This window comes from Colias eurytheme, chromosome 1 (genome assembly GCF_061535395.1).
Source record: "Colias eurytheme isolate Ceu_HAF_F1 chromosome 1, ilColEury1 Martin Lab GWU primary, whole genome shotgun sequence".
Classification (NCBI taxonomy): domain Eukaryota; kingdom Metazoa; phylum Arthropoda; class Insecta; order Lepidoptera; family Pieridae; genus Colias; species Colias eurytheme.
In genome coordinates this window covers 15,117,684-15,142,923 of record NC_142980.1, presented here as the reverse complement: position 1 = coordinate 15,142,923, position 25,240 = coordinate 15,117,684, and the positions used below count along the sequence as shown (strand labels likewise).

The window sequence follows — 25,240 nt, the reverse complement described above, 5'->3', positions numbered from 1 at the left end:
TGAACACAGCTTCAATTTTACTATCGTATCGATGTTTGTTTTTTGTTCTTTTTCATTCTGAATATCATCGCAGAGCGTTTTAATTATAATTTAACATTTAAGTACATAAAAATACAAGTCGATGTATAAAAGACAACGTTATCGCTTATCATCGATCTCTTTCAGTTATATATAAAAAACAAACTTAAATACATAGTTCAATAATAATATTAGAAATAGAATACATAATATAAATCTCAAGGAATTGTTTCTTTTAAAAATGTTGGTGTAAGATGTTTTAAAAGATTTTATAAAAGACTCGTCTTACAAGAAGAACAACGAACGAACAAAGTAAAACAAAGGATTCCAAAGTCAGTCAGCGGTTACAGAGTACTTCAAACATCGACTTCAAACTATAAACAAGCATTCGAGATAGATTCTTCAATCCTAAGTAAAATAAAATGTAGATTATAGTTAGGCCCTAACAGAGAAATAGTTTGAGAAATTCCTTTTATTTTAAGTGATTAAAACTTCCTTTCATTCGTTTTCATTCCGTCAGCTAAAATTTGTCGATGTCTCAGAATTTTATCTCGCATTCTTAGAAGCTTTTAATTTCCAATATTTCGGTGATGTCATTGCCGGCGGAAGATGTCAAAGCATCGACGATCCGCCGACGCAGTTTGTTGAATTTTAATTTATTTTTCTGGGAATATGAAAACTGACAAATTATGAAAAATAGGAAAGCACATTGGGTAGATATGGTGGCTGAAAGCAATTTTTATAAAACTAAATGCAAATCAAGATTTTATTAAAGCAGTATTAATTAATTTATATTAAGTGCATGTACACGTCTTTAAAACCCTATGGAAATTTGAAATGAAACATAGAGATACATAACGAATGAATACCTGAAATTAAATCAATTGTGGTTACAATATTTAACGACGGCTTGCATTTCGACATATCACATTGAGCGAGTGATCAATGAGATTAAATACAACCGACAGTACGGAGTAATTTGTCAACCATCGACCGCAAAATGAGATTACAATTATTACGATATCAATTTCAAGGGAATGATCAAAAATCAAAGTGAACTGAAAAGCACCAAATTGAAAAGTACAAAGATAAACGAAGAGCATAAAACCGTTTGACGCACGAGACCGTGCTATCGGCTATCCAAATTAATCAAAGAATTTTTGGGCACTTACAGAGACCTATTAGAGACATTTAGAAGGTAAATTGGATCAAGTTAAGCGAAGCGAATAATCCACTGGAAAAACCGCCGAAGCGATTATGTGAGTTAAATTCGAGCGTGTAATTGTGAAAAATGGACTAAGTGGATTTCGTAGGTTATTTTAGTAACGAAAATATTATTACGCGTATAGTTTTGATTGTCGGCTTTGTAATCGATTGTTTGAACGCGTTCTTTTACTAATTGTTTTTATTGATGAAAGATAATGTATTAAATTGTAATTATGCACTTACAATAGGTAAACTTATTTAGGGCAAAGTAATTCAACACAGATGTACCGTAACTTTTCAGTAATTTCCTTTTTTAATAGAAAAGTCGACACTAAACAGTTATTTCAATGAACTTTATTTTCATTATCTCTAAAATATCGTAAATAATAAACCAACCACAAATAAGTCGCGTTCGGAACAACTATAGTAATCAAATCATAAATTTATTCACAGACTCGCGATATGGAGTAAAAATTTCCGCATTTTAAACATGTTTAAACTCAACGACGCGACGAGCGTGAAAGCATCGTGACGGTGTGACGGCCGTCGCGAAGATTGTCGGAAGCATGCGCTTGATAGACGTGAAGGGGCCTTAGTTTGACAGATTACTGTGTGAAATAAAGAGTGCTGGGGAATACGGTTCGAAGGGAATAAAGGTGAAGATCGAATAGGAGAACGGTTGTGGCAGAATGAGGTTTTCAACTGTTCACTTCAATTTTAATCAATTTGTTGGTGTAAAAGCAAGTTCGGAAATGGTGTTGAAAATAAGAACTCTCGTATTTACTAAAAAGTAAAACTGCTACCTACACATCAAAACATTGAAAATTTTCCATGAGATCGGATCAAAAAATGAAAGAAAAATATATAATATTAAAAATATTAAAAACAAAGTAACGCTTTGAATCAAAAGCCTCTCGAAGCCATTATCTTGATATCTGAAGCTTCTGAAAAAACGAGGACGATAGAATAAGACGAAAAAAAATTCCACTTCAATAACAAGGCCAATATTATGTAAATTATAGACTCCACTCCTCGTCCAAGCTTTCAAAGGGAAGATTATGTTTCGAATAAACTACAGGTACAAAAAGACAAACGTAACACGTTTTGCAAAAGTAATCAAACAACTACGCAAAGGAGACGTTGAAATTACACTCGCTAATTGATGCAGAAGTCTCTAACAATAATTTGCCCCGATAACGTCGTACCTTAAGAAAGTTAGATCCTTATAACTTCGTGAGACTGTCTAATCAAAAGTTTCTGCAACAAACTGCATCCTTAGTTCGGACGACATTTAAAAAGTTTATTTCATCTTTGATGTCTCGCTTCGATCTAATTGGTACGAGGTCGTTAGAGATTTGTTTGAAAACTTCCATGAAACGTTTTATGAAACTTATCTTTATATCAGAGTGTTGTTAACTGTTATGAATCAAATCAGAATGTACCCCATCGAATAGAGACTAGCGGTAAATTGATTTATCTCTAGCCAGCCTTTCAGACGGCGACGAGAGCCGCAATTGATATTACCTTTGCAAAACGCCGAGATTTATCGGAAAAATCATGCTGCTAGATGCGGTTTAAATTTCTCTTGTATTTTCTTCAAGGGGTTCAATGAAATAACAATTTGTCGACTTTCTTTCTCGGATTGATCTTTGTTAGAAATGTCCGTATTCATTACGCTTTTATATAAAGTATTCAAGACATTACTTAGAATGAAATACTGTTTAGTTTTTTTTTACTAACACCTACATATATATTACAATTTACAATTAAATTAACAGTTATGTAACAAACCAGGAAATAAAGGATTATATTTTACTACATCTACACTAATATTATAAAGAGGAAAACGTTGTTTGTTTGTTTGATTGTAATGAATAGGCTCATAAACTACTGGACCGATTTTAAAAATTCTTTCACCATTCGAAAGCTACATTATCCACGAGTAACATAGGCTAGGTTTTATCCCGGAAATCCCACGGGAACGGGAACTATGCGGGTTTTTCTTTGAAAACGCGGGCGAAGCCGCAGGCGGAAAGCTAGTTAAAAATAAAGTAAATCACTTATGACGACCAATTCATTATATGAAACACCTATCTAATTAGCATTAAGTATAATTTTACATCTACCTGTATCTCTTCTATATGAATAATGCTGGCAATGTTTCTCAACTATCATGTGAAGGATTTGCGTAGAAATTACCATAATAAGCAGCAATTTATTTAGAACTTTTAAAAAGTTTCTGCGTCCATTTTTATTATAAGCGTCAAACGTTGCTGCTAATTTTAGTTGTTTAAATCAAACAATTTTTTATTAACGAATTCCCTTATTTTCTTTGGACCATGTTCAGAAAGGCGTGTAGTAAATCATAGTTTCATATCTATTATAAATATCTCTCTTTACTTTTATTACTAGCTCTGCCCTTACAGTTTATTTTATCTTTTATCTGGTTATAGCAGATGATTCTGTTTTAGTGTTAAAACTAAGTTTCCTACAAAATTTAAACATATCAACCGAAATGCACTAGTTTTCGTATAAAAAAATGATCAAAATCGGTTCACCTAGTCAAAAGTTCTGAGAACAAACCCAAAAAAATACAGATGAAAAGCTTCGTTAAGTTCATCGCTATCGGAATTATCGGATCCATATTTAGCGATTCGCTTTGCGCCAATCGTATTAGCGTCTACGTTAATCTTTATCAAATTTTCAAATTCCCAATCAGTAAAGTCGGTCATGGGAGGAATTTCTTTAAAGTTCCAGTTACATAAGCGATCGCGATCTGCGGCGGCGGCGGCTTGGTGAAACTTCGGGAAGTTGTGGAGCCGAGTTACATTGTTTTTCACTGAACTTGCCAGCTTTGCGGGTGATCGAGTCTTACTAGGATATTCTGGGCTGAAATTAAAATTTTAAACCAGTTTGAGCTTTTAATACGTTACTTAAAGAACAAAGTTATGAAAAAAAGTAATCTAGCTTATCAAATTATTTATTCACAGGACCGTTTAACATTTTAAAATGTATTGAGTGTAGAAACATTTTAAGTTATATACCTAAAAACCAGGAATATGGTCGCATTGATGATCAATACTGATGCAGTATTGGTTTTTCCAAAAATAAACGATGAAAGAACTGTAAATTTTTAATAATGTCTGTCCTCGTCCCTTTTTATTTAAAAAGTGAAGTCCCGTTTCCCCGTAGTGGGGTAGGGGGCAGATGCATTATTCATACATCTGTTTCACTGATCGATTTTTCTTTAGGGACAAGTAGGTGATCAGCCTTCTGTGTCCTGCCAGACCAAGACATTTTTTTTTCGTCTCCACCGGGAATCGAACCCAGGACCCCTCTCAGGTTCTACGCTCACGCGTCAACCACTGTACCGAGGAGGTGGTCCCTTTTTATTTGCTTAGTTTTTATTGTCATGTTCTGTAAATTTTCTCTATCACGGATTGGTTTAAAAGTAATACTTGACATAAAAGCCAACAATATTGTAAAGTAAAATTAAAGTACCCTAGTCATTTCCAAGAGAAAATCTTTCTTTGATTCATATTTGCGGCGCGACTCATTATAATAAAAGACTCGAAGAACAAAAACTTGTTTCTTCTAACAAATCAGATGGCAATCTCGATGGAAGTCCGTCGAACAGAACTGAATGTTTCCATAATATAACTTTTAACGTGCTCACAATTTTCCGTAGTGAGGTTTGTCAAAGCAACCGTTGAACTGTGAAGTTTAAGAAGCTCAGGTAGTTCGATTGTTAGCAGTATGAAACGGTAATATGCGGAATATTTCGAACCGACAAATGGACAACTCGAACTCCGGTCACATTTAAAAAGTTTATATTAATGTTTCTCGAGACATTTCTACTTACAAAACAGAATGATTTTTCGCTGTTAATATTTGAATATAATTGGTTTTAATTGTTTAGAATAATGTATTTTTGCCTTTTAAATTACTAATAACTATATATTGATCCTTTTGAAAAGAAGTCAGTAAATATTTTGTTCGAATCGAATGGTTTTGATCTTATTGGCGTTTTGTGAAATAAACGACAATTTCAAATTGTTAATTGTGTCTTTAGTCGGAAAACATTCAATGAACATTCACTAAAAAACATAATATTAAGAAGACTTGGTAAAACCATAGACAAATGGTAAAACTCTGCGTTAAATTAAACAAATCTTATTTTAAACAACATAAATTTGTACCAACTCTATAAAAAATAGACCCTCAACGTGTTAACAACACGCTTTAATTGGACATAAATTTCATCTAATTAAAGTTCTTCATAAAGAATCAAACACGAGGAACTATTGTGAGCTTCACAATAGCGCCTTCGGAGGACTTACATTGACGTAACAAGCCTCCATTGTCTCAATTCAATTGGATTACATAATGCTATGGAATGCTAATAATGCTGAATAGCTTCATTTTCTAAATAAATCCGCTTGCGAACCACGCAACTTTATTGTAGCTCTTTTTAAATACATTTTTTATTGAGCAGTGAGAAATGTGGGTTAGTTTAAACAGTTAGTAAAACTGAGATAAAAAAATATTAAGAAACTTAGATAGAAAGACATTTTGACACAAGAATTTAATAATTATTTAAATTTTATAGCTTTTCCCCCTATTTTGCCGACAAAGCCGAGGTACAATTTGTGTTATATAGCCAAGTTGAAACAGAGTGACAGCGAAGGTAAAATGTATCGACATGCTTGCTGCTATATATCGTAGGATACATTAAACACGCGGGCACAGACGGACAGACAGATTTGTAAACATGTTGCGTTTGTGTTGAGTTCAATTTGAGATAATTGAGTTTCACAATTACCTATGCTAGTTTATTTTAAGTGTCGTATGACTATTTTTCTTAATTTTGCGTTCATGGTCTCATAGTTGACAATTTACCGAAACAAAAAAGAACTCTTTTCAATTATAGTGTGAATCAAGTGTGAATTTTTATATATTTAAAATGAGTAAAAATTTAAGCCGAAATTACGACAACAAAGTAAAATAAATATTGAAGTAAAACAAGATTAGTACCATTTTAACAAAAATTATGCTATATACGGACAACAATTTCAAATTAAATATGCCGTTTCACAGGAAATTGTACTTTACAGTAAATAATTTAGTGCGAATTGAAAATTAAGCGTAGGTATTTAATTATTTGCTATTCATTCTCAATTATAACTAATAAAGCTCTACACGTGCAAGCTGCTTTAACATTAAATATATGAACTAATATTACTATTTGTATGAAACCTCGTAGGTAACGTTCTAGGAAACGAAACGAATTCAAAATAAAATCATCATTTCAATATCCACTTAATTAGTAAGTATCGAAATTCAACGTACATTTTATTCTCAATAATCGCTCTTTGTAAAATGTATTGGAATATAATTTAATTTATTTCTCAATACACAGAAACATTTGTGTGCATATTTTATGATAGCACATTTATAACTCAACAGGAATATTTGTAAAATATCTGCAAAAATATAGCAAATTTAAAATTTCGTAACGCGATATTCGATCGTTCCGGAAACTTGGAATCCCGTTAAGCTGCAAATGCGCTATCGGTAACTCGCAAATTGCCGTTTTTGCTATGAAACCTTTTACGTTAAACTGTATTAAAGTCCATTCAATAAAATTCCCCTTTTACCGATGTCGCTATTCTATATCGAGCTTGTTAAATCAACAAGCCGAACGAGCCCCAGTGAGCCCGGTCTGTCAACACGCTTATTGGGGATTCAAATGTACTAAAAATAAACAATGTAGGAAATAGTTCGTGCTTCAAACGGAATTCAATGAATTATTGGCAGGCTTTGTATTATCATATTTATTATGGCATCTATTTAACTGAAACTCTGTAAAGGGCGAACTGAGATTGGTAAACATAAAACAGATGCTTTCAACAATATACCTAATCATTGCTTGTTATTATGGACTTTACTGTGGGAATCTCTTTCATTCACAAGTAATATTAACATGTGTTTAACGTATAAGGCTAGGCTTTATGAGTACAATGTTATTTGTGAATTGTGTTTGGGAAATTAGATGGTATAATGAAGTAGGGAATGAAAGGATTATTTAAGAAAATAAATGAACATTGTATTAAAATTAAAATAGATGGAAAATTAAGCTGTTATGTTCACAATTTTACCAAAAAAGGACGAACGAATTTTCTCGTAGGTTGGTTATATAATTATATTATATATAGAATGTTTTCTTCATAATTTTTAGCATTGTAAACACTGAAAAAAGCAATCATTCGATATCAATAACTGAAAAAATTGAAGCAAGTTCTATTTACACATTAAAAACGTGTTACAAATTCAACATTTACTTTCACGTAACTTCAAATGTTATTTATGAAAACAAGTTGTAGCAAATTCAAGGGTAGTGCAGCGGTAATGAATTTTCCTCGCCTCGTTAAGACTCACAATGAAGTTGTGTCATTAGCACGCTGCGGCCGCTGTAGTCGTCCACGCTTTCGGAGTTGGTTTAGAAATTGCGCTATATTTTAATTAAAGACTCTAATATTGTCGTATAAAATAAATGTCTACCTTCTAAATTAATGTACCTACATTGTAACGTTTGCACTGACTTGCCATTTTGGGACTTTAAAATAAACGAAACAAGATGGAAAAAAATTATGAGAGAAGGATATTTCGAACGTGAACATGAAAATATGTAATGATGATCTTACCATGACTTATGAATTACTAGCTTTCCGTCCGCGGCTTCGCCCCCGTTTTCAAAGAAACACCCGTTCCCGTAGGATTTCCGGGATAAAACCTATCCTATGTCCTTTTTCGGGTATCAAAATATCTCTATACCAAATTTCATGCAAATTGGTTCAGTAGTTAAGGCGTGATTGAGTAACAGACAGACAGACAGAGTTACTTTCGCATTTATTATATTAGTAATTAGTATGGATACTCGATATGAACTTTATATTTTTCAGAATTTTTATTTTTGTTTATATAAGTTTTATTAATGTACGCGACTTGAACATAACTCTACGCTCTGCCCAATGTCGTATCCTATTCTTTTCACATGTGATTATTTCTTGTGTCTGTGTGTTGTAATAATCAACATTTTTTATTCATGTTATTCTTATTGAGAAATCTTACCATTTAAACCTAAAATTGTTTCTGTAACGTGTACTATGTGTACTTCCAGACGGGTGATCTTCAACCTACGCCATCAAATATAGCCTCCTACATGACTTTATATAATTATTAATGTATGTAATTTGTTACAGGTCGCTGCCAAAACTATACAACCAAGAAGAAGAGCAAGGCAAGCCGCCGCAGGGCGGTGTTGTCACCTTTGAGCCGATACAGCATGATCACGACTTTTGCGAGAGGGTCGTGATCAATGTAAGTCCATTTTATTTTTACTATTACTAGAATTGATTTGTTATTGTTGATGTTCATAAGTTTGCTAAAATTACATAATATGACTGTTCTTCAGTCGAAAATTACATTCGTAAGTTTACGTTGTTCGTTTTTTTAAATGGAGAGAAGAAACCTGCTTTGTGTGAATATCAAACTAACATCACAATAAATGGTTAGACAAAGGACGATGACGTTTTAATTTTATAACTTTTTTATTTTCAACACGTATTTCACGCTCAAGCAAAAGGAGCAAGGTAAAGACTACCTTTATTTGTTAGCTTCACAAAATACCTAAGGAGTTTTAAACATGATATATTATTCAAATAAATTTTATAAAATCTTCTCATACTCAAGCCTTGTCCTTACCACATCAAACAATATTACATATAAAAGAATAAACGTATCTCTAATTCATAGTCCACAAAATTAAAGCCTTCACAAATAACGTGTGATAAGTGACCGTGATATAAAAGCAACTCGACAATAACAATTTCTCCGAGGGGAAGGGGGTTAACACTGGTTCATAACGTTAATGCTTTCTGCACGGAGGCCGGGAGGCTCAGTTAAATATTGCAGGCGTCACACGGCATTGTAGTCGTTAATTGTCCGTGAACAATGTAATACAACGAAATTACACTTTTATTTTCATTACATCAAGGTAACTGTTGTGTATAAATTATAATATTGCAATATTCTCCATAGTACTGAAACTGCTACGTATTTAGTAGAGATGTAGACGTTGTGGTCAAACTTGTGGTGAACTTCGGACATGCCTTGTATCTCGAAGGTCAGATATTGGTAATACGGATAAGTTCTAGATGTATCTTTAAGTCCCAACTCCTGCTTAAACATTAAATCAGTTTCATTATGACTTTAGGACTGTCTTTGTATATTCTTAATTAATCTAGGTAAGGACCTAAGGTAGGTCATTTTTTATATCAGGCCCAAACTGGTTTCTTCTTTCTCCTTATGTACATATACAATATTTATATCGCAGTTTGTACCTACGTACGATCAAGATGATTAATTAATTTTAATTCTTTACTCGAAGTCGTGGTCTCCAACTAGCAATCCACACATTACAGCCATATTGTTCGAGGCACAAAGTACGTTTCACACGCCGGCAATTACCAAGAGCAATGAAACAAGACCCAACGCGTGCGCAGTTAAAGTCCTCAATTGTGGAGGTGTTTACTACCTCCCGACGATGTTTATAGACCAGTTCTAAAAGCAACTGTTTCAATGAGATAATATAGGGTAGCTGAAATGCTTAACATTTTGTAAAAGTAAAGTTCCTTGTACCGCTTTGTGGGTTTTGGTTCGATCGTATTTTGTATCTGTGCAACTGATTAAATTGGTCAGTCGGACCACCTTTCAGTGGTCCGACTGACCAATTTAATCAGAAATAATTAGTCCCTAGAAGCACAGGAGCACCTTACAAATTTATTTACTGACTGCATTCTTAAGTATTTAAGAAACATTAAATAATAGATGTAGTTTACCATTTCTACCTCTACACATTGTTAACTACATATTCTTTCCTGCAGAAAATGCATTCCGTACAATTGGAACCTAATTGTGGTATAATTTCACGATCCAAGGGATTTCAAATGAAGCCTAGTCTAATATTTAAATGACTCCCGTTTAACATACGCTCCTTGTCGAGTTTATTTCAATATAGGATAGCCTACCTACCTATTTGCTCCTCGTCGATTCTCTCCTGCAGAAAATGGCTTCCGAACAATTGGATCGTGATTATGGTATAATTTCATGATCCAAGAGATTTCAAATGATGCCTAGTGTAATGTTTAAATGACTTAGCTGCAGCTTAACATCAATTCCTTGTGGAGTTTATTACACTATCGGGTAATCGACAGAACTATTTACATTATCTCGTCGATTCTTTCCAGCACAAAATGCAATCGGAACAGTTGGAAATGTGAACAGTCTAATGTTTAAATGTCTGAGCTCCAATTCAATATACGGCCTTACGAGAGTTAGACAGAACTACTTACGTGTTCTTTATAGATTCTTTTAAGCAGAAAATGCGTGTGGAACTGTTGAAACCTAATTGTGGTATAATTTTTACGATCCAAGAGAATTCGAATGAAGCCTAGTGTAATGTTTGAATCTCTGAGCTTCGGTTAAGAATTAAATTGTTTCCGGGTGAATTTTACTCAATATCGGTACCTAAATCGATAGTTCCTTTCCGGCCTTCAATTAAAAAAAATACTTAACAAGATTAATATCGTGGTATCGTTCGAACTGTCTATGTAATTTGAAGAATAATAAACAACACATTGAAGTATACTTATTATAAAAAAATGATAGGGATCTTGAAGTGTAACCTCCAGATACTATCGTATTTACACTTGTTTCAATAATGTCTACTATTATACTTGCATTATCGTATAATAAACAATCATTGTTTACATTCTATGCCATTGAAAACAAGCGACATGGTATTGTTATGATGCGAATAATTACTAGTTTACAGTTTTTATTCGATCACAATTGACGATATGTTTGTTTGGTATGTAAATCTTGTCATGTTTCGTATCTTTTGTGCTTATCATTGGGGTTTGTTTAATAAGGCTACTAGAATGTAGACTTTTAAGATAAGAACCTAAGCTCAATACTACACTATCTTACTTTTATTAATATTTCCGAAATATGGAGGACGAACAAAAGGTACAGTTCGAAGAAGTTATAGAGATACTTTAACTTTTCGTGTTTAATAAAAACCATTACTAATATTTAGATACTATTAGATTTATTAATTATTACCTAAAAATTAGTTTGATAGTCTATTCAAAAAAAACGAACTACACCGAACCGAACTAACAACGCAGCTATAAGTGCAAATTAAATAAGAAAAGAGTGAACTCTTCTTAGAACGAGCCATAGGTCTTTAATGTTAGTATCTATCCAATACCTTAATATGTTATTTAATTGGGAAAAGGACTTTTAATCTCAAAGTATTGATTCTGATAATGATCTGCTGATCTGCTCATGTGATATCATTATACTCCAATACATATACCTCGTATGCCAGCAAATTGCGGCCTTAATTATAATAATATTACCGTTAATTTACCTCAATTTTAACCTTCACTAATAATTTTCATATCGGTGTTATAGCGGCGTTACTATAAACATTGTTCGATGCACTTTCGTATCGCAAATAAATTTATGATTATCATAAATTGCAAATTGCAATGCGTGCAAATAATAAAATAAGAGATAGAAATAAACTTTTATATTAGTTTTATTATAAATTAAATTCATTTGTGTATTACAAATGCTTGCATTGTTTAAACTTTAAATACATACATATTTACTTGAAAATAGATTTATACAAACATTACATTGCAATTTTTAAAACGATTACAAAATGTTGATCGTTGATCGTCCAAAAATAGAGAGATATTATTACCTACGCTATGTGATTAATATATTTGTGAATTAATTTCAAAACGTATATTTTACGTAACTAATCACATCAACACGTTATTACAAATTATCACCTCTCGTAAATATAACTGTCATAAATATTAAAAGAAAATGTTGAAATTGCAGTTATAATTTTATGATATGGACCGTTATTAGATAAAAATATATAGGAGAGCGATTAATCATAAATGTGAAGGAAACAGTAGGTGCGTTGTTTTTAAAGTCAACGATTTAACCATCGTTGTCGTTAGAGCGTTGTATTTGCCAAAAAAATTTAAATATTGGACTGGGTCACAAGGATTAGTGACCCGGAATACTGCATAAAGGGTGTGGTTTCAGTACCTTTAAAAAGTGTTGCGTCATGATAATCGAAAAGGGATGATAGATGAAAGATATTGGTACAGGAATAATATTTGAAATAAATATCGTCGTAGCTCGAAATCCGCGTATAGTTTGGGATTAGGCTTAGAAATATCGGGAAATTTATATAAAAGCGCAGTCGGATGTGATTTCGTTCCTATTGTCAAGAATCCGCCTCACGCTTCACGATACATGACTTATTTAGTTACCCATACATCGTATGATATCCTTTTACAATACGGATTTGTCGAATATACGTTATTGGGAAACAGGAAACGGAGAAAAGGTACAGGTGGATTGAATGAAGGGGTTGTTCAACAAAATGGCGCAGTATTTTTACTGTCAAAGAACTTTAAATTTTCTCGATCTGGGATTTTAATCGTTAGACCATTCCCCACACTAAAATACAACAAACTTTACATTATAGCTTCGACTAAACACAAATAAAATCCCAAATAACTTTTCAGCTTTAGTTTACAGTATTTACTTTACCCCAGACGTGAACTTACGAACACGCTCCATTTACTATAATTACGAGTCGCAATTCGATTATAATATTCATTAGCTAATAATTTTTTGTAGCCAATCTATCGGCAAATTCTAGATTAATCAAGTTTGACGAAAGTGGGTCACTTGTGAACAATGTGAGCAAATGTGTCAACACCCCGCTCCACGGCTCGGGAAAATTGATAAAAATATGAAAATTCAGCTGATTAATATGTTATCCCATTTTATGAAACGTTTTGTTGTATCTATTATTATTTATTAAACGCTCGCGGTTGCCAGCGTACCTGGGAGCGGTTTAAAATTAATTCTAAATTAAAAACGTTCGTTCCTTTGAAAAGAAAAGACAATCTGTCATTCTTAATACGAACTATCTGCTTTGTTGTAAGTTTTCATGATTTTTCTTGTCACAGTTATACAGCCGTCCTTTAAATTATGTAATCCTATTGTTGTTCGTACTAAAACTTATTATATAATGTTAATCTGTGAATGTAGCGTATTAATTATTACTACCAACTATGCCATATTAAACTTGCATAATCAGGATTATCACGGTTCAATATCAAAGCCGAAGTTATAATCCATAGAAAGTGCATAATGTAGCAATATTAAGATTCATGATTACTGAATACACATAGTAAGTACTTACATATTACTTATCAAAGCTGAGATATCTTCTCAGTTTCATATGCACAACACTAACTATAACTTGTTCTTTATAGATAATTCAAAAATACCCTAAAAAAATCTCGCTAGATCAAAGATAAAAATCTATAGCTACTACACGTGAACAAGACCTGAGCATGCTCACAGAGGAGTGTCCACTACAATAGAGGCCGATATCGCATACCTGTTGATACTCTCAACCCTTTGATGAAGCTATGAATGGAGCATCAAGATCTTATAGGTTGAGGGGATTGATTGAAGAAATAACTTAAGGGTAAAAGATATAAAAATTGGTTCAGGTTCCTATTGTAGCTGAATTCATGTCATCTCCGTTACTTTATTAGTATTCAACAAAATGTGTATACCGCTTTTCTTGCTCAATATTATAATAAAAGATAAGGTATAGCTTTTGCTCGCAGATTTATTAAGGTAGATTTGTTTATAAAATTAAAGTCCCTTTTCTAATAAATACCTTTCAAAAAGAGATATTCTACAATGATAACTAAAATGTTTGTATAGAAACTTTTGAAATCCTCATCCATTTCTACTATTATTCGCGAGTATTATTTAGGCTTCTCTCCTTATAAACAGGAAGTTAGCTGAAAATTGAATTGTACCCCAATATCTTTGTTGTTACCTTAAATAGACGGAGCGAACTGCTTTTGACACCGGACATATTTCTCAAATTGTTGAATTTGCGAACGAACACGGCTTCGGAGTTCAGAATTACAGACATAACTTTATTTTCGCAAATCTCTCAATTCAGTCCCCGATTTACAAAAGTTGGAGACTCCGAGCGGTGCGAACTAGCGCAAAACTCTCGCCGGTTTTGTCTGTTCAACGAAAATTATTACTTCAAACGTCCTCGACTTCATAACTTCGAGATGCATTTATGCGATTTGTCATTTAGTTCTCTTAAAAGTATATTTGCATTCCTACACAGTTTTCGTTTCGCGACTCTCTCTATGATAAATGGAACATATAAAAGCATTGAAAATCAACTAAATATTATCATTCGTGTTGGCGTAGGTTTGCACATTATTTGTGACGCGCCGCTCAAAACACACTACGCACTTAAAAACATCTCTGAACTCAATTCAGCAAACGAAATTCGTGTCAGTTATTCCGATGCCTCATACTTGAGGAGCAAAGATTAAAAGACTGAATTTAGATGGCTTAAAATATCGCTTTATAAATAGTTGAACTTGCTTTCAGTGATCCCGGAGAATCTTGGTACATTTCTCGTTGACTGCGCTGTCATGACCAGAACCACAATTTTAGCATATTCAATGTTTTACAATTCTTAGCAAATAAGATCTCCTTAAGGGACATATTAATATCGTTACTATGGTTTGATTCAACGATGAATAAACCTCAAGGCGGCCATAAATAAAATTTACTACACTAACATAGCAAACAGTCATTTATTGTGTTATAAAAATCTGTACAATAAAATACAACATGCCATCGACCGCTAAATCCAAAACGATATTTAAAGTTGACTTATTTTTCATAGTATCAATGTACGACTTAAGACTAAAAGTGTATGAAATATTTAATAAACACGTATTATAAAATTGTGAAAGACTTATTAGACATATTGTATCTATTTAATAAAAGTTTGATCAAATCACAACTCTCATATGACTTACGGAAGCTCAAATACAAATTTTAACGCATGGACCGTTCTTCCTAGAAATCATAACAAACCCATTAGTAACAAAATACGTTATTTCTGGACAAACTGCGGGAGGTCGCTCACAATACGCCACGTAGTAAACGCACACGTCAATAACATCTTATAAAAAAGTTTAAAATCAGGAAACATTCGCGGTCGCATTAACAGCGTTCCCGTCGGCGTATTAATTATAAAATGTTTTCATAAAAGCGTTACTCGAGCGACTGCAACGCACCTCGCGCCCTTGGTGAATACACAATAAAATGTATTTTTGGCTCAGTACATTGCCAACCGCGGAGCAACAGCCGCGCGGAAAGAAATACCGCGTCGGGAACCGCCGCTTTCCTCGTAAATTACATTTATGTTTCTCCGCGTGCACTCGCTACACTTGTAAACACTCGCTTTACGCTCAGGGTAGTCGCCCGTGCCCGGGCCCGCATTCACGAGCCTTCCACTGTCGCACGTCGTCTGCTTCGCGTCAATCTAAACATAGCGGCGAATCAATCAGGCTATGATGTAACCGGAGTCTCGGGAGTGTGATCCGTCAAGGGATCGTCTCGCAGGCGAATAAATGTCAACGATTCTGTTTAATATTACCCACTTAGGCGACATGACGGAGCGATAAATCCGTCTCCGCGTTGACGTTTCGGTGCGGCTGACAAGTCTATCGTCGCAGCACGCCACGCCGCCGCTGCTGGTCTACGCGATTGTGACGCCACCTCTATCAAATCGGCCATTTTTACAGCCTAGGTCAGACTTATACCACACTTATACACTATAGACTATCCATATTCAACTCATATAATTTTATTAAAAATTTTGATGTTCTGATGATTTTAGATCATTCGACAAAAGCGATTTCACAGCGAGCAGAATTCACTTTAAATTTAAACTACATTAACAAATAATGTTGTTTTATGGAAATTTCGTAGAACTAGAGCCAACACCTATAAAACTTGTATATTACTGCTTAAAATTTCATAAACATTATAAAAATCGAATTAATTTACGACAATTTAAATGTTGACATACAATAAACAAAGTACATCAACAATGTCATAAAATAAACGTACAGAACCACAGTTAAGTGCACTACTTCCCCATCTCATTAAAGAACTGATACAAAACCCCGTTTATCCGACAGTTTAACCGAATTTAAAACATTAAATGTAAACCGCAACGTTGAAACCCCTCATACGATGCCTTCATTAATCCGACCAAAATTCATTAAGCTCTGATAAAACGAGCTTTAATTGGTGGTAATTTACAAAGTTTATTTCACAGTCTTTAACTGTATGACATTATGTAATTGATGATTATTTGGTATTTAAACTAATTTGGGGTGAGAACTAGTAGTGATGTCGGCCCGCTTAAACAATTTAAGAATAATGACAAAAATAAATAAAGATTTGAGACAGTAATGAAAAAAACACAAAATACATTTATATCCAATATATATCATATACATAAGTAATTATGTATTAGAGAAAAATTTCGTTAATTTTTTTAGCAAGTTTTTAAATAGCTGCGATTTGTGTTTCTTTGTTTATTATTTCAATGTAATCTAGAAACCTATTAAACATAATTTGCTACATTTTGCACAAATGGTCGATAAACACGAGCTACTCATTTGTGGACATATTGTTATCGTGCTAAAAAGGAATTGAAGATTTTCTTCAACGAAACTATCTAAGGAAAAGCACCTGCAAAATGTAACTATGCTCTAAAGACCAACAATGGTATCAATGCTTCGTCTGTTACAAAGTACTGAGTTTTATTACTAGATTCTTTAATACGTTACGAATATTTAATGCAGGTAATATATTAAAATTTTCATAACATAATAATATGAACCTTTCAACAGCACAAAAACATGTTTTACTTCCTCCTCTGAAATGCTACAGTACGCTTTATGTTTTTCATAATAAACTTAGCCCTGACATGCACACCCCCCAAATAGATAATAAGGTCAGATTGACTGTGTCATACATAATTTTGTACACGCTGTCCTTGCCTATTTATAGGAAAATTAGTATGGGTTATGATTTATGAATAAAAATAGGTTTTATGTTTTAGGAGGTTTAATAATGTAAGGATTTAATTATTCATTATATACCATTGTAAGTATATCAGGATATACCTACCTGAATATACATAATTGCCTGTATACTAATACGACATCTTATTACATTTAACTTCAACTAAGAGTACAGTAAAGAAATTTTAACAGAAAGAAAGTTGCAACAAAAGTTTATTGCATGAATTCGTTCAAGTTAAAGATAGGAATTATGACTTCAAAATTCAAATACGTTAATAGCATTAATCTATAACTAGTCTTAGATAGATGACATAAATCATATAAAATTTAATTTTTACTTTGTGATGGATTTTTACATTTTATAGTAAAAGAAACACATAATTAACTAGTTCCAATTTTCCACTAGTGAATTGTGTGTTTCTATTACCAAATAAAATGTAGTATTCCCACAGAAGTCTAGATCCCAGTTTGGTTAAATAACAACGGTCTCACATTCGAATAATTATGCGTATTTCACAAAACAATTCGAATGTGTCTTTCACAGGCTCACATTCGGATTGTTACGTATTTCACAATATAATATTCTTTCACGAGAAACGAAATAGAATTAAAAATATTCCAGTAACCATCCTCTCAAATTTTAACCAACTGTTATTGACATAAAAGATGCAAGTTTTATTTCCGCTGTCACTGCGCTGAATTGTGAATATCCGATATTCTGAATATCCAACAAAAAGCAAATTTGTACGAGCACGTGGTATCGAATGTTACGTATGATGAGAATTTTGAGCAACGAATATCAAGACTTTTTATTTGATATTGAGATAGTGAAATAGTTTTAGGTTACGAGTGTACCTTCAAATGTAATTTTTTCTCTATTATGTTACTGATATTTATGACACCTTGAAGAATGAAATTAAATACAATTTTTCTTCTATCTATATCTATACTTCTATACTAATATTATAAAGAGGAAAAGTTTGTAAGTATGTATGTAAGTATGTATGTATGTATGTATGGTTTTCACGCAAAAACTACTGGACCGATTTCAAAAATTCTTTCACCATTAGAAAGCTGCATCTTTACTGAGCAACATAGGCTATATTGCATTTTCAAAAAAATTAGAGATCCTTACCAAAAATGCAATAATGTAACCCAAGGTGTAAAAAAATCCCCAATAAAACTTCTGTCATCGCGTGCGCTGCGGAATCTATTGAAGATAGAACAAAAAAATGTTCTACGGTATTATAGAATGGATCAATATCTACAAGAAAGTCTACGATACCATATGTCCATCTTCAGTAGTTATGTTACTACAACAACTTTTTTACGTTTTCAAAGTAAATAAAAGTGCCGACAGTAATCACACCATGTTATCCATACACATATATTAATCCTTATCCCATTAAATGATGTTTTATTATAGACTGTTTCAATACCAGCAAAATACTTTTTAAATGAAAAGAATTGGATATTCCATTCAAAAGATATAACGAATTTTTAAAAGTGTCAATCTACAGAAAATAGTAGGTATACTGTTCGAGCAGGCCGTAGTGCGGGGGTCACGGAGGAATTCTACCAATATGCGTCTTGACGGAACACAGTGGGGTTTTGGTCGGTAGGAATCCGACATAACCCACGGCCCCACGGGACGGGGTAAAGGTGATTTTCATGTGATTAAAAATTAAACCTATAGTCCGACCTATATAGTAGACTTTTCACTGTAACGATATCGCTATCTATGCGGGTGAAACCGCAGGGCATTGCTAGTATATATATATATATAAAACTCAAAGGTGACTGATATAGTGATCTATCAACGCACAGCCCAAACCGCTGGACGTATCGGGCTGAAATTTGGCATGCAGGTAGATGTCATAACGTAGGCGTCCCCTAAGAAAGGATTTTAGAAAATTCATCCCCTAAAGGGGTAAAATAGGGGATAGAAGTTTGTATGAAACTTTTTATTCCTTGGATGTATTTGCATGAAATTTAGCACACATATAGAGGGTAACTTGGATAAACACATAGCATAGGTTTTATCCCGGAAATCCCACGGGAACGGGATCTATGCGGGTTTTTCTTTGAGAACGCGGGCGAAGCCGCGGGCGGAAAGCTAGTCAATCTATAATATTGTTAACAAAAGAAGGTTGCAGATTTTAACGATTTCCTATAGATTTATTCGACTTTTCTGCGTTTTCAGGTTCCTTCTTCTAAACATTTTAAAGCGTACAATAAAATTTTATCCGGGGAACTAGTATCATTATTATAAGAAAATGTCTGAGGAAAGATATAAACATAATTTTGTGCACTCATTATTTCATTGAAAACCACATTTACGACGTGCAAATATAACAACCATTGAGAACATGAAACGTTCATAAATAGGTGGTCACGGTCGATTTATTTTATTGACTACTACAAAATACGTTGCATACATTAAACACCACCTAAATATTATAATTTGTGATACCTAAAACGCTCATACATTTTGACAAACTTGAGCTTGACCATCGAAGTGATCTCTTTAAAATTAGTTCCTTGAAACTCGTGCTATCGTTCACGAAAAGTTTGTGTACGGTGTGACAATTTTGTAAAGTTGTTTTTTGTTTGCTTATTTGTACCTTACTAAAGCTTTAGAACTATTCGACAGTACGATTTTGAGTTACCGACTAAGAATTAGGAGTTTAAGATAATCTTTTTTAGTACAAAATACATATATTACTTTATAATTACGTATATTGTAATTAAAGTTTATCTGTATATTTAGAAAATCATGTTGATATTTACATATTGCTTTTTATAATTAGTAGGTAATATCTAGCTTTAATATTTGTTTTATAGTGTGCATTAACACCGGTATTTTTTTTACGATAAGTACTAAAATAATTTTACGCTAGGAAAGACACATGCTAACAAAATGCAAGGAGAGTTATTAATTAAGGTCGTTATACATAACAAATGTATATATTCGTGTATGTTTGTTTTCGTTATGACGAAAGCAACGAATCTGGCGCGTCACCTGGTGTACGTCATATTTTATATTTAACATTAATTCACAATATTTCAAGGATTTGGATAAAATTATAGAAAAGTCCGCCTCTTTGGTTTACGTGTGAATGTAAAACTTAGTAGGCCTGTGTTAGTAAAAATAATGTCTCCGTCTGGCAGGACACAGAATGATGATCACCTACTTGTCTCTAAAGAAAAATTGCTCAGTGAAACAGATGTTTCATCCATTACATTCTCGTTACACTTTCATGGTATCAGTATCTATCAATAAAAACATAATTTTTTATAACAATATATATTCATTGCTAAACTTTATAAATCTTAAATAAACTCCTTGTTTTAAATGATTAAAACAATAAGATTTATAAATACATAGATCCTGCTACAGTTCCCAATTAGTATGGAAACATCTTTGACATCCAATTTATGTGATTGTATTTATTTTATGAAATAACGATTTATCCTTTCGTGAGAATTAGGGTAAAAGTGGGAAAGATGCCCTACTTTTTGAAATAGCCTCATAATTTTAAATACATGAATCTTATACGAACACTTTGTATGAATATAGCTAGGTTAATTATCTGTTTTGAATTACTATATATATTTTTTATCCTATCATTTATAGATAATGTGTAATAAATATTTTTGTAGAACACCTTTTTTGAGGATAGATGCCTACCTAGTTGGATAGTTGCCCCACCATGAAAATACTAAGGAGGATAGATGCCTGCAGAGTGGGATAGATGCCTTACATACTTTATAAACGCGAAATCTAATAAAATTAATATGATAAACCAGCAAATGTCATGTTAACATAGTTGTTCTGTTGTCCAAGAATATACTTGCGCTCGCACTCCTTCTTTTCTTTTGTAATTTCGTGGCGTGGTTCTCCTACAATCAGTATAAGGACAGATCATTAATAAGTAAGTATACATAACAAAAAAAAAATGTGTGCGTGTACTAGAGTACACACGTAAGAAGTGAAACTTCTTTATGTCCTTATTTTTCAAAAAATAATTTACTATATACAATATTAAAGAAATACGTTAGTCACACGCTCGTCGCTACCTACTTAAATATTTACACCGGCCGCTGCTGCAACTCGCTCGCTTCGCTCGCTCGGCTCGTGCGGTAGTTCAAAAGTTAACCTAAGATGCTCGTCGCTTCGCTCCTCGCTACCTATTTGAATATTTACGCCGGCCACTGCCGTTTTCAGCTTATAAAGGATTTCGACTTAGGCGGATTTTGATTGGACAGAGAGTTTGAGGTTTATTCTTATAAATTTTGAATTCATAAAATTATAATTGAACACCTGACACAAATCAAGCAAACACGTGTTTAAGTGAGTCATAGATTTATTATCGTATACTCCTAAAATGTTTTCTAAGAAACAATAGTGTACTTACATTGTCGGCACGTTCTTAAAGTCGGTAACTTATTTTTGTTCGAACAATAGAGGTAATAAATTCCTAATGATCAAGTTGTAAAGGTTGTAAAATAAAAAATATTCTATATTAAAACGTATATATAATATGTGCGTCATTAATTTCTGACTGTTTCGAAATTTGGTGCAAAATAAAATAGTGTGTAAATAAAATTTGTAAAAAATCAATAAAATAAAACAATTGAGTAAAGATCTATAGGCATATTATGTATGTATTTATACAAGGTATTATATATTTATACAGGGAACTTCTCAACGTGGTTATCTATGAAATTATACTTTTACTCAATTGTTTAATTTTATTTACACACTGTTTTATTTTGCACCAAATCTCGAAACAGTCAGAAATTAATGACGCACATAGTACATAATACATATATACATATTAAGACAGAGGTTAAGCTTAAATAACTTGAAAAATAAATAACATGATCACGCCCACGTGTTGGTGTTTTAAAAAATTCAATCATAAACTGAGAATAACTGTAAATATTTTAGAATTAGAAAAATAAATATGTACCACAATAACATTCAAGTATTAGAAAAAATTTATACATAATTCCACCCACGTGCTAGTGTATCTAGATACATATTATCTATACATATTATAATAAAATTGAAAAAATTGAAAAATACAATCAAAAAGTGAGGTTAATTTTAAATAACTTAGAAAAATAAATACCATAATTACACCTAAGTATTAGAAAAAGATATGTAATTACTTACTTTTTTTTTAAATTCACTGGAATTAGAATAATTAAAATAAACACTTTGATTGTGCTGATCACTTTAATATAATATTATCACGTCACCATAGAGCGTTGGAAATAAATACGAGTGCAATAGAAAAACGGTCAAGTAAAGTGGTAGGACGTACGTTAAAACGATACGATATCCCTACTCCGCTGGAGAAAGTATACGTCGAATCACGCGTGGTAGGGATAAGAAAAAAAATGTCACGAGTACGGCGTAACGCAAAAATGTAACGCGCGCGGCGTAACGCAAAAAATGTAACGCGCGCGGCGTAACACAAAAAATGTAACGCGCGCGGCGTAACGCAAAAAATGTCTCACAAAATTTTTGTCCACCCCCGATAAAGAAGTTTCACTTCAAAAAGCAAATCAAACGAGTAAAATCGGTTAATATATAGAAAACCTCTGACGCAATCAGGTAAAAATATAAACAGTACTTGTGATTATCGATAATAACATGTACATATGTATTGAGGGATAGATGCCCTTAGAGGCCCCTAAGGGCATCTATCCCTCGAAAAAAAAGGGGCAACTATCCTTTTTGATAAGGATAGCTGCCCCAGTATTTTTTTTATTAAATAAAAACAAATGAGCCACTATTTTCACTTAGATTTGTACTTAATGAACCAGTGTATAGACATAATAAGAAATATAGTGAAATTTATTAATACTTATAAAGTTATGCAAAGGCAAATATCAACCTTTTTAAATTTTAACGTGTTCGTGAAGTTCACCGCGGATATTATAACACACACTAGCGAAACACGTCTTCACCAAACAACAGCTCATGCGTACCCGAGGTGCGGGATGATAGGAGCTCCTATTTAAATCATTAATTCGTAGTCACGACTCTGGGAAGTGAGGTTTTTTGAAAATGAGGCATCTATCCCCGTGCGGCATCTATCCCACTTTTACCCTACTTGTACACGATGAGTAAAACGATATTTGTATTGGTAAAGCTGAAATATAAAATTGAATGGCCCATTTCCACATCGATTATAATTTATGCCAAGAATTTGGTTGCAAAATAATTTCTTAGTCAGTGTTTATTATTATTAATATCTATAAACACTATTATCAATATGTTTAAACTTACATATTACCATAAATAACTTATTATAATTCTAATTAATGTTAGTTGCTACGAGATTGTTTTTACTTGAGACTAAATTATAACTATATCACATGGTCTGACTGCATTGAAAGAATTTTAATGTACCTGTTGCGAGTTCTATTACTCGAATTATAATAGAAAATCCCAATAACATCAACTGGAATGTAATCGAAAGACAATCGAGTAAACGGGCCGTTTTAAATACCTTTGCTGGAGTTTCTCTGCAGGTACATTATCTGCTCTCTGGGTTTACACTTTTTGCACCCATTGTGCAGAAAATTTAATATCTAGAAATGCTACAAAATCCCACTTTTATTGTGAAACAAATTCGCATGACATTCCCAAAAAATACAAATAATTATCATGTCTCATCGTTATTTGTATAAAACCGTTACTCCCATTTTTCATATCAATTAAAAATGTTTAGAATCACAGAAATAACTAGAAACTGTAATCACGATAATTAATTAGAAATGCTCGTTACAAAATGTTTACAGCTGTAATATAGTCGGCGTGGCGCATGATTGAAATAAAATTGTGCCGTTTACGACAGATTTCTCATTTAATAGCTTATACGATCGAATTTTATTAATGCTTCTGCTAATCTTAATTGAATAATCTATCATTAATATCTGACGTCGCGTTTTAAGTCTTGTGTAATAAATTAATGATTTATATCTAAAAACTTGTACATAAATCACATTTTTGCTAATATTAAGTCTTTTAAACATAGCAGCAGCCTAGACAGAAAACTAAGTTTGGTATCCGAAAGCAAAAATGTCTACATATTTTTACTTTATCCATAAATTTCGAATATGAGTTTTTAGGGTAATATTCATCTCACAGTAAAACTCTCGAAGTAAGCCAGTTCAGTTGATAGTTGTGTTTGTCGTAATCTACCTGAAAATATAGTAGATGATGATCCTAAATATATACTTAATCTTACTGACTTTAAAAAAATATAATGTGTGATATATGTAATATTAATTACTATTCAACAAGTAGGTATGTACTAGAGCTAGAGAGCAGCTACTAGAGCAGACTTATTGTAATATATTTTCAGCAATTAGTATAGTTAATAACGTTAAAATTGCACGACTTGACTAAAATCTTATTACTCGAGACTGCAAAGGAAACGAATTTATTAGATTATTAACTGTACTTCCTCATTCCCTACCAAACTGCACTTTATATTATCACATTAAATATCCTACTAATATTAATAATGCGAAAGTTTGTGAAGATGGATGTTTGTTACCCTTTCACGCAAATACTACTGAACCGATTACAATAAAATTTGGAATGTAGGTAGCTGAAGACCCAGAATAAAACGTAGGCTACTTTGTATCCCGGGAATCCCACAGGAACAGGAACTATGCGGGTTTTTCTTTGAAAACGCGGACGAAACCGCTTGCGGAAATCTAGTCTATCAATGAATATTCAAAGCTAAAATGAACGTGCTTTCGCTGAACAAAATGAAGCGGCAATGAACCCCGAAATGTATTGATTAAAGATTAGATGCGCCATTGGACTAATGAGCGGTGTTTGATGCTCGATGCATTTAGGGTAAAGCTCTAATTATCTCTCTAGTTTATAC

At 32.8% G+C, this 25,240-nt stretch overlaps 1 protein-coding gene across 2 annotated transcripts in view; it reads left to right on the top strand.

The window, feature by feature from the left end:
- Window positions 1-25,240, top strand: part of Sh (Potassium voltage-gated channel protein Shaker) — a 153,155-nt gene that overhangs the window by 107,595 nt on the left and 20,320 nt on the right. For both annotated transcript variants that reach the window (XM_090106140.1, XM_090106135.1), the window contains exon 3: window positions 8,487-8,604. In XM_090106140.1, the coding sequence (XP_089962266.1) occupies window positions 8,487-8,604 (118 nt within the window). The remainder of the gene's footprint in view (window positions 1-8,486; window positions 8,605-25,240) is intronic.